The sequence below is a fragment of the Gasterosteus aculeatus genome, chromosome 20, assembly GCF_964276395.1.
Source record: "Gasterosteus aculeatus chromosome 20, fGasAcu3.hap1.1, whole genome shotgun sequence".
In the NCBI taxonomy this organism is placed as follows: Eukaryota; Metazoa; Chordata; class Actinopteri; order Perciformes; family Gasterosteidae; genus Gasterosteus; species Gasterosteus aculeatus.
In genome coordinates, this window is record NC_135707.1 from 11,357,631 (window position 1) to 11,369,082 (window position 11,452).

General features: G+C 39.6%; 1 protein-coding gene across 2 annotated transcripts; it reads left to right on the forward strand.

Moving 5' to 3' along the window:
• Positions 1 to 543: 543 nt before the first annotated feature.
• LOC120810420 (chemerin-like receptor 1) lies at positions 544 to 10,248 on the forward strand. 2 transcript variants are annotated; one of them, XM_078095230.1, is made up of 2 exons: positions 544 to 658; positions 8,492 to 10,248. In XM_078095230.1, exon 2 carries the CDS (start codon positions 8,511 to 8,513, stop codon positions 9,603 to 9,605), a length of 1,095 nt encoding a protein of 364 aa, XP_077951356.1. In that variant the 5' UTR covers positions 544 to 658; positions 8,492 to 8,510; the 3' UTR covers positions 9,606 to 10,248. The 2 variants fall into 2 exon arrangements, with proteins under 2 accessions (XP_077951356.1, XP_077951357.1); XM_078095231.1 differs by lacking the exon at positions 544 to 658 and adding an exon at positions 6,747 to 6,892.
• The last annotated feature ends 1,204 nt before the right edge of the window (positions 10,249 to 11,452 follow it).

The following is an 11,452-nucleotide window of genomic DNA, read 5'->3' on the forward strand; positions in this document are numbered from 1 at the left end:
CTGATGGGGAGGTTTGACCTCCTTGATGCCATCTTTTAGTCTTAGTCTGGCAACGCTGTATGTTTCCCTGTCACCTTACCAAAAGTCATCTGTTATCCAGGTCTTTTTGATTGGAGAGTGAATTTATGGCCTTGTGATGACCACATTATCCACACATTCACTGTTGATACAGTATAAGACGTCACTTACGTATTCCTCCAGATTGATGTCATTCTCCTGGGTGGCAGCATCCCTGAACATGTCTGTACTTTTTAAACAATTGTGTGGAGCAGTTATAGCTTAATCTGTTATGGTGTCAGTGTGCTTGTCAATAGAAGCAAAGTGATGCCAACTGTTTGTGCAAACACTTCGTAGTTCCTCAAAGTTGGGATGAGCAAGCACTTGCCAAGAAAAGCAAACTGCCGTGACAAGAAGGGCAGTCTTTCGAAACGTTGAAAGGGTACAGATCAAATGCAAAAGAGGTGGACCAAGACTTGTTCAACTGCCCTTACAAAAATGTATTAATCTGTCCAAAAACGTCAAGTGTTGCGTGCCGGCTGTACTTCCTTCTCTTTGTGGGCGTTACCGTCATCACATCTCTCCGTAAAGACTTCAATCTTTCAATTTCATTACTTCTGCCACGGATTCAACTTTGACCAACTGGACAATTTTCAGAAAGGTATTTTTCTTATATTTCTACATTGTTATATTTAAAAGGAAATATCACACAAAAATGAACTGATTTGGGGTATTAAGACCTCTTAACTTTGATTCATAGAGCTTGGTGTTAATGACGATTTATGAATAAAAAGGTAGTCAAAAAAAGCTTTTGTTCATCTGTGATCTATGCCCATATGTTGACTTTTCTGCAGCAACGACGTGTCATTTTGGTAGAATAAATAAATGAATAACACTTACAGTAAAAGAGGTTCAGAAGCAGTTACAAAGATAACGGTTATTGGATTAAACGTCTTATGACCAAAGAGAGGAATTGTTGTATTTTTGAAATGACACCGCAGATAATTTAATGGGACAGCAACACATTCTTCCCAATCTGGTTCTTGTTTTGGTCTCTTGAAGAAACCAAAAACACAGATGCAGTAAACCTTGTTTTAACAAGGGATTTGTGGATGAACAAGTAGGCAACTGGTGTTTGTAACTTTATTCAGACGAGATTTATTGAAAAAAAAATTAAAAAACAGACTACTGCAGCTTTCACATCTACACATGAATGTTATGACGACAATTCAATAAACATCTCTCGTCCACTGCCTGAAGCGTTATCTGGGTCCTGTTGCTGGGACTCTTTATCATTATTATTTTAGTTTCAGCCAGTAGATAGAGCTGTTCTACACATCACATGCTTCTCACATCAAGAGCTTCAGCAGGAGGAACATACCCTCCTTTGAGCCGGACTGATTTACATTGTTCATAATAGTGCAAACACATTTACTGTTGCTATTATACCACATCCAAGTCAAGTAGAGAGAGTAAAACCATCCCTAAACTGGAGTTATACATGAGGTCTCAGACTCCAGGTTTAACTTGTTTCGAAGTTTAAATCCTGAACCCAAACGCACGACTCCTGAGACGAAGTTCAAAATCAAAGTTTATTTATTAAAGGAAACAGATGAAAATCACTCTCGGGAGGGGAAAAAAAAAAAAAAAAAAACAATACTAAACCCAAGAACAAAAAAAAAAAACTCTAGAAAATAAACACTAGGCTGAAAGAGGAATCAACTGAAAGCGAGCCTGAACAAAGTACAAAAAAAAAAAACATAGCAAGACGTGACAAAGGACATGGGTGGCTTCTCTTTAACATTGGACAATCTGGCTCAGGACAAAGGGCGACGCAGACAATATATCCACACAGGGCAAGGACACATGCAGGTGGAAACAATGTGGGCAGGGCAGACTCTCACAATAAACAAAATACACAAACTAAACACTCACAGTAAAAACGGTTCAGAAAGATAACGGTTATTGGGTTAAACGTCTTACGGCCGCAGAGCAGAACTGTTTTAATTTTTAAATGACATTGCAGATAATTTAATGGGACAGCAACACATTCCTCCCAATCTGGTTCTTGTTTTAGTCTCTTGAAGCAACCAAAAACAGATGCAGTAAACCTTGTTTTTAACAAGGGCTTTGTAGATGAACAAGTAGGCAACCGGTGTTTGTTACTTTCTTCAGACAGGGTTGATAAACCGCCCGTGTACCTCTTGATAGAACGATATAAATTGCCACTGTTGAATGTGAGTGAACCACAGCAGCATCATGTCACTATCTAACATCCTGTAGAGCTCAGAGGGACGCTGCTATGTGCCAAGCTTCAGCTGCCGTTGATCAACAAGGGTTTTACAAAACAATTAAACTCAACAGTCTTCCAGCAAGCCAGATGTTACGATCCATTAGTTTATTTTAGAGAAATACTTTACACATTGGGGAAAAAAAAAAAAACTCTATACACTAATTAAACCAATACCCTCATACCTTATATTAATAAAATATCAGTACATTACCAATTCTCTTTTGCTTAGAGATGGATTTACATATCCATTATAGTAGATGTCTCCATATTCACAAAAGGGGTTTAAAACTCACAAAACAGAGCTAATACTCTACTCTCAATAATGACCTCAATTCCAAATAACATAGTCATGTGACAACCCACGATTTACATACTTTAGTATACCTTTATTATTGCAAACACATCCAAGTCAAGTAGTGACAGTAAAACCATCCTGATTCCCTCCTATTTCAGATTATTCCAAGAATACAAGGCGCAGGGAACTTTTAGGTGCGTAAACGCCACTTCGCGGAGGGTAAACACGATCGGTGCGTAAATGCTTCTTCCAAAATTCCAGAGGTGCGTAAACGGCGTTTACCCTCCACCACAGCCCTGCTAAGGATGTAGTACATGGTACATATTTTCTGTTACTGTAAAAGTAGCATCCCCTGCCCACCTTTCAACAATGGGGCCACAGAGGCTCCCCCCCTCTGACTTCACCAAGGTATTTTTGATTGGGGAAGGAATATATAACCTTTGTGATGACCTCATCATCCACATGTGGCAATACGAGTGGCCTATGATACTCAAGGAAAATAACAATGTCCAACAACGCCACTTGGGATAGGCCAAAGACCATTCATGTTAAGGCACACAGAGCCGTTCAGCAAAATCAGGGGTCAGAGACCATAAGGTAATTATAAAAATATGTTTTTTTTAAGTTAAATATTTTTTAAAGTGACAATATGTTCTTTATTGAGTAGATGAGTGATAAAGAAAATAACAAACAATTCAAATCAATAAACCAGCATGCATAATAAGGAAGATGCAAACAAAATAACAAAAAGAAAAGACCCACATGCAATATGTATAACAGTTAATACAATAGAGCCATTTTTGTACCAGTTTCCAGATTGCTTGTGTAATCAGAAGTTTTACCAGAATCCAGAACGGTTTCAGCCGGTATCAAGAACAGCTTCAGTGGGGGAGGGAGAACGCGCCGGGGAATATGGGCCCCTTAATTAGTCGTGGCACCAGGATAGCCCCACAATAGCATGTCCTGCAGCAAGGCTGCAGGTCAGTCCAGCTGTGTTGTGAAACACACCGTTAGAACACGACCGCAATGAATGAACAGGCAAACACAGCGACTTACCGAACTACAGGACAGGCCGCCCACGGACCCTGGCGGTGGCACCCACCTCGCACACACACTCACAGACAGTGGCCCACACTATAACAATTAGGACTGTCAGATTTTAATAACGCCCAAATGTGTCGAAAGAGGGAGGCATGCATCGTACCGAGACACCGAACGCCAGCAGTCCAGGCATACATCCACCCACACTGGGACATCCATGACCAAGACAGGGTCGCTGTATGAAAGAAAGAGTGCCCTCACCACACCGCAGCAGCAGAATGATGACCTCGGGCAGCGGCCAAAACATGAAGCACGTCTCCACAGACAACCAGCAGGAGAAGACAACAAAACGAGTCCACACACCACAGGTTTAAGTAATGTCCCCGCCTCTCCCAATCAATCGGAATTAGCCCCAGGTATGCTGGTCCACACCCCTGCAGGTAAGAGGGAGGGAAAACCCTCACGTCACATACACATTTGCTGATGATACATCATCAGATCGAAACAGTTGCTCTTGGAGACGTTTCCTGTAGAAAAAAATTAAAGTTAATTCGTAAACATATTGGGCCTCGTTCTTGAACATTTTCGGAAGTGTCTTCTAAAATGTTTTCTTACGGACTTTGGAGGACCAATGTCAGAAAACATCTCTGCCTGATTCATTAATGCCTGAAACACAGCCGACGTTTTCTCAACTGCGCTCCCCCAAACGTGCATTGTCTTGCATACATAAGCTCCTTACAAGGGCATGCAACTGAAGAGACGCTGCACAATCAACAGACTCCACAACATTACACTGATTCAAATCATGTGAAGGCGCAAGCCGTAGTTTTCCCAACTGCGCTCCCTGACCGCGCGTTCTATTTCACGTCTCAAGACAATTTGTAAAGGTTTTCCAAGACTGTAGCCCTTCCACTTCATATGGATTAATTTGTGTAATTTGACCATGGTTTGTTTACTATCAGGTATCAGACTACTGCCCTTTAATTACACACACTGTAAAAAACTCACTGAAAAAAAAGATCCTAATTTTACAGAAAATAACTTGTACAGTAGTTTTCCTGTTTTTTGAACTACGTACAAAACTCTGTAAAAATCCCCAAACCGACCAGAGACTGTTCGAAAGCTTTCTAACCCGTAATGAAGAAAAACACTGATTCGGATCTCATCACTCTCCTCCAACTCAAAAGGATCCTCACAAAACCAAACTAGTCCTGTAAGGGACTCGGGCGGAGGACTTTGAAAAGAGTCCCAGACGTCCTGTGCACAGTTTCAGGTCCAAACCTTGAGAGGAAAAAGAGTTCTTGAGATCCGCCACGAAGGACCAATTATGTTAGAAAAAGTCTCACACGACACCAGTGAAAAATCATCAAGACAGGATAATTAATGTTTTCAATCAGGAGCCTACTCAAAGGGTTTCATCTTCGGAGCAGGAATATATAGTTGTGAGATAAACATGCTAAAACAGGGGGGGCTCTGGGCAAAACCCAAGTGCTGGTAGTCGACCTCAGATGTGTTGTGGTTGTGAAGGAGAGAGAACCCAAACGCAAAGGAAAATAAAGTCTCTTTTATTTAACTCCGGAATGCGGGCGCTTGGCCGGCAACGGGGAATCCCGGTGAGAGCAGGAGAGCGACGTCCAGGCCGAAGGAGAGCGCACCAGAACGCAGACGGTTCACGTCAGCAGGAGATTGGGTAAAGCAGAGGTTTAGCAACGATACAGTAATAGGGCAGGGCGTACGGGACAGCAAGCTCAGGTACATGTCGTGCAAAGATAATACTCTGGCGGAGAACAAAGGGAAGAGGCAGACTAGAAATACAGCGTCTAATAAGAGGAAGCAGGAACCGGTGAGGGAAAGAGAGGATGATGAGATGAGAGAATGAGAAGCACCCGGGAATGAATGAGGGCGTGTAATGAAGTGGGTATGTGTAAGTGAAAGGAGAGTGTGTGCGAGTGTGCGTGTGGTACCCGGTTCATGACAGGATGTAGACGATCATCTTTGGCACCATCTTGACTATCAGATGACCCAGAAAACCATGTGCCCCTATGTGAAAGAGACTCTGTTGTACTAAAGTACAACATTATTGCAGTTTTTCCAACATTAAGATAAAAAGGAAGAAAGATTGCAAAAATGGCAATGCTTTAAAATATAGATTTGGCCTGTATAAAGAAAGAAAGATCTGAATTAGAACTGGTGCCTTGATGAACAAATATAATAACATATTTACTGCAAGGACATACTATTATAATTTAATTAAAGAAATGTGGCTTGAATGTGGATTTCTTGAGCTATGTCTGTCTAAAATTCAAAGCTAAAAAAAGAATCGGTTAAAAAACGGAAAAATAAACGGCCTTGCCGTACAAGTGGAGTTTTTTCATAATTACTACATTCCAGATGTTAAACGTCACATTGCACAGAAACATCTTTCAACATGAATCAAAACAAAATAGGAATGATAAAGAGATGTAAAAGAAGAAGGAAGTGTCATAGTCCAGCAGGAGAAAAACAACCTGCTTGAAACACAGCGACTGATTTACATTGGAAATATATACTGTTGCACTATTAAACACATCGAAGTCAAGTAGAGTGACAGTAAAAACATCCTGATTCCCTCCCTGGCTTTATACATGAGGTATCAGACTCATTAATAGGACCATTAATTTGCATACAAAACTGCCCCGCCAGCTCCTTATAAGAACATGCAACTGAGAGACGCTGCACAATCGACAGTCTCCACAACGTCACACTGATTCAAATCATGTCAAAGGGGAAAGTGAGCACCCGTCGAGTAAACTGAGTGTGAATGACAAAGAGCTGAAAGTCAGGTGACGGGACGGTGACTTTTGGGGACTTGTCAGCAGAGTTTTACCGGCTTACTGACAGACAGCACGCAGACTGCATCAGTCTGGATGTCTGTGCTTATGAGCTGTAAACTGTAAAGCATCACAGTCAGTGTTCAGTCACAACAAACACACAGACTGAGTCACATGACTTCACATGGCATTGTGATGGGAAACAGCTGAACTGCACTTACATTAGTTGCACTGACTGAGAACTGTCGTTGTGTTGTATCTTCAGTTCATGAATACAACAGTTAGTTTTCATCTAACCCATTCTTCGCAGATGTCTTTTTTTTGTTTGTGCTGGCTGTACTTCCTCCTCTTTGTGGGCGTTACTGTCATCACATCTCTCCGTAAAGACTTCAATCTTTCCATTTCATTACTTCCTCCACGGATTCAACTTTGACCAACAGGACGTTTTTGAGAAAGGTATTTTTCTTCTTCTTTGAAGTTTATGTTTTTTTTGTTAAAAGGAAATATGACACTGATATGAGCTCATTTGGGATATTGAGACCTCTTAACTTTGATTTGGAGAGATTGATACTTTTTGTGTAAATGACAATTTATGAACCGAAAACTTGTTCATGTTTGATCTATGATTCAATGATGACTTTTGTGCAGCAGCCTGTTCACTTCCTTCAATAAATACATTTTAAAAAAAGGTTAAGGTTCAAAGGCAAGATAACGGTTATTGAGTTAAATGCCTTACGACCAAAGAGAGGAACTGTTCACATTTTTAAATTACATTGCAGATAATCTAATGGGACAGAAACACATTCTTCCCAATCTGGCTCTGGTTGTGGTCTGTTGAAACAACCAAAAACACAAACGCAGTAAACGTTACTGGTGTTTGTTACTTCCCTCAGACAGGTTTGATAAACGGCCCGTGTACCTCTTGATAGAACGATATAAATTAACACTGTTGAATGTGAGTGAACCACAGCACCAACATGTCACTATCTAACATCCTGTAGAGCTCAGAGGGACGCTGTATACGTGCCAAGCTTCAGCTGCCGTTGATCAACAAGGATTTTACAAAACATTTAAACTCAACAGTCTTTCAGCAAGCCAGATGTTAACAGATTTATATTTATATAAGTGGCCAAATCAGTTCTTCTGTAATATTCAGTGTTGGGAGTAACGCATTACAAAGTAACGCATTACTGTAATTCCACTACTTTTAGTGGTAACAAGCATGTAACAAAGTATTTTTTATAATGAAGTAATGCAAATGAGATTGTTACTCGCATTACTCTCTTTTGTGACGCGCAGCGGACGGCCGGCAAATAGTAAGTAAATAGTGATATGGAACGCTCGGGTCAACCTAAACAGCAACTGTACATTATCGCTCAATAATGTACCCACCGTGACTCACTCTCATCCAATCAGAACGCTGGATTTCATCTATCCGTATTTTAATTTGTATTAAGTTAAGTATTAAAAGGTACTTTTGTACTACTGCTTGATTTGAAGGAATGTTGCCGTGTTGGTTACAATAAATAGGTTATTTTTTTTGTGCTTGACTGTTCAGCACTATTCATATTCATTACATTTAAAAAGCAGACATAGAAGTGACTTAAAAGTTACTTTCCGTAGTAACTAATTATTTTTGATATGCAGTAACTGGTAAGTATTTCAATTACCTTTAAAATAAGTAACTAGTAACTGTAACTAATTACTCATTTTCAGTAACTTGCCCAACCCTGGTAATATTTGTCTCTGAATACAGAAACTTTGTTTTGTGGAAATGACTCCAAGCAGTTATTGGTTTAAATCATTATTGTTCTCTTGATTTAAAACACTTGAATGCAGATACATTTCTAAATATTCTTAAAATTACGTATTATTTAAATATGAATACTTGCATCTTGCTTAAAAAAGAGACAGAATTGGCGATGCAGGATAAAAAAACATTATTGTTCTCTTGATTTCCTTGATTTGATTTTCCTGCATTTACTGCATGATATCAAACTATTATTGAATGAAAGACAAATATAACAATACTGTTTTTCTATGTTGCTATGACAGAGCCCAAATACTGATCAAGATGACTGCTGCCCCTTTCTATCACATCAACACGTCAGACGCCACTGGAAGGAACGTCTCTTTGAATGATGGCGACGATGAGTATGAATATGAGGACAAGTATGCTGAGCTGAGACAGTCTCTCAACATCATGTCTCTCATTGTTTACTGCCTGGCCTTTGTTCTTGGTGTGCTCGGCAACGGTGTGGTTATCTGGGTGACCGGCTTCAAGATGAAGAAAACAGTTAACACGGTTTGGTTCCTCAACCTCGCTGTGGCCGACTTCCTCTTCACAGCGTTTCTGCCCCTGAGTATCACCTACACAGCTCTGGATTTCCACTGGCCTTTTGGCAAATTCATGTGCAAACTGAGCCCCACAATAAGCTTTCTTAACATGTATGCCAGTGTCTACATTCTGGTGGTGATCAGTGTGGACAGATGTGTGTCTGTGGTGTGGCCCGTCTGGGCCCAGAACTACCGAAGTGTACGCAAGGCGTCCTTTGTGAGTCTGGGGGTTTGGGTCGTGGCTCTGATACTCAGCACTCCATACTTCGTCTTCAGGGACACTGGGCCATCTTATAACGATAACAATGTCATCAACTGCTACAACAACTATGCTCTATCTGACGATTACAAGAACGAGTCTGTGATTCAGCTGGGACTGTTTCGTCAAAAGGCCATGACCATTACCAACTTCCTCCTGGGATTTGTTGTCCCCTTCACTGTCATTGTCTCCTGTTATGCTGTCATAATCCATCACATCAGAAGAAACCGCACCCTGGCCAGCCACTCAAGACGCTCCTTCAAGATCATCGCTGCTGTTATCACTGCTTTCTTCCTGTGCTGGGCTCCTTATCACATTATTGATATACTAGATTTGGCAAATTCTCTACTTTCTGTTCGAAGTAAGACATTAGACCATGTCACCACCTTTGGAATCCCTATAGCCAGCGGCCTGGCCTTTCTCAACAGCTGCCTGAACCCACTGCTGTATGTGTTTATGGGACAAGATTTCAAGGATATAGTGCGCAAATCCATCTTGAATGTTTTGGAGACTGCCTTCAAGGATGAGGTGTTTGGTCGTAACACTGGAAAAAAGTCAATTGTTGCCCCGTAATGCTGAAGTATAAGGTTTCCTATGACATGAAGGAAAGAATTCTGAAACTGTGGTTAAATAAATTGAGGTATCAAAGTACTTTTTTGGTATTTTTGTAAAACTCTTAAGACATTTGTAAAGGTTATTCAAGACTGAAGCCCTTCTGCCTCATATGGATTGATTTGTGTAATTTGACTATGGTTGGTTCACTGATCAGGTGTCAGGTTGATAACGTGTTGAGTTACAACAGGGCCTTCAGTCTGTAACTAAAGGGAATTTCCTGTAATGAACCTAGCAGTTCTTTCAATAGGTGTTACATTATGATGATTACTTAGTTGTAACATGGTAACAAAAAAATAAGGTTTAGCATGATCATTTGAACTTTCATTTTTCGATCTGTCACCCACAATGTGAAATACATTTTGATTACTTTTTCCTTGCATGTAAAAAAAGAATAAAAAATGACAAGTTGTTTTTATCTCTGCCATTTTAGAATGTAGATAATGTAGAATATTTCATTTTATTTTCACTAATTCGGTCCGTATAAAGAAAAAACAGAATTAGAACTGCTGACTTGATAAACAAATTCAATGTGGATTCCATGAGCTATGTCTGTCTAAAATTCAAGGCTAAATAAAAGAATCAATTAAAAAACAACAAGAAACATAAATGTCCTTATAGTACAAGTGGAGTTTTGTCATTAATTACTACATTCCAGATGTTATATGTCACAGTGCACTGAAAGCATTGAAAGTTCAGAAACATCTTTCAACGTGGATCAAAACAAAATAGGAATAATGAAGAGATGTGAAAGAAGAAATAAGTGAATAGTTAAATTTCACGTTTTCACATAAGGTGTCAAAACATTTAAAAAAAAAAGACTTAGACATAGGGGTGGGAAACTCTTTGCACTTCACAATTTGATTCCGATTCAGAGGTCACTGATTCGATTCCAAACCAATTATCGCTTCTAAACCGATTATCGATTATCAATTCTAAATCGATAAAACGATCATCGATGCATCTCGATATTTAAAACATTTGAGTCTCAAATCGGAGTTTGCTACTATAGGATATTAGAAACAAATTGACGATCCGGTTCATAAAATTAATAAAAATGCATATAGTGTACACCAAAATACAGCCATGATTCTGAAACGGTGTAATCAATAAAGTAATGACAATATTGTAAAACCACTGTAATTCTGCAACTGTAATAGAATAATACGAATGCAGTTATGATTGTATTTGATGTAATGTAATCAACTGGAATTCATGCATGTAATACTTGAACAACAACTGATATTGACTGAGGATCATTCGAAATCCGAGTTACATTGAACTCACCAGAAGACCACTCCCAGAGGTGTGGACACTGACTTTCACACCTTTAAGCATTGTTATAAATACCTGTAGGAACCATTGTTCTCGAGTTCACTGGTGGAGGCGACAGATGGGCAATAGGGATGGTCAAAGGACTGACCTGGGGCCTGTTGGCTGCTGAGACCAGCGGCTCCTCAGCTGAGATGTTCTTTTTACCACAACGCCATCTCCTTTATTAATTTTTTAATTTTAACCTTTTGATCTGCGATGACCTCTGTCCGTCCGGCGTTTCTTCATTTTTGAACACAACACTACCCAGAGGTTGCTAATCACTTCCTACTTTGTTTGAGAATTAAAGAAAATCAACAGATGAATTACCTGCTCTAATTTTTTATGAGAGAAAAAAAATCTTTATCACAAATATGACTTTCTATCAACAATGCAATAACCAATGCAGCTTGCATTTCAACACAATATGGAAGTAACCCATGTAAAACAAATATTAAACAGATTCATTTTTCTTTTAAATGATTAAAGAAAAGCTG

Coding starts and splice junctions, on each gene's coding strand:
- LOC120810420 (XM_078095230.1), top strand. CDS start 8,511: ATGACTGCTGCCCCTTTCTATCACATCAACACGTCAGACGCCACTGGA.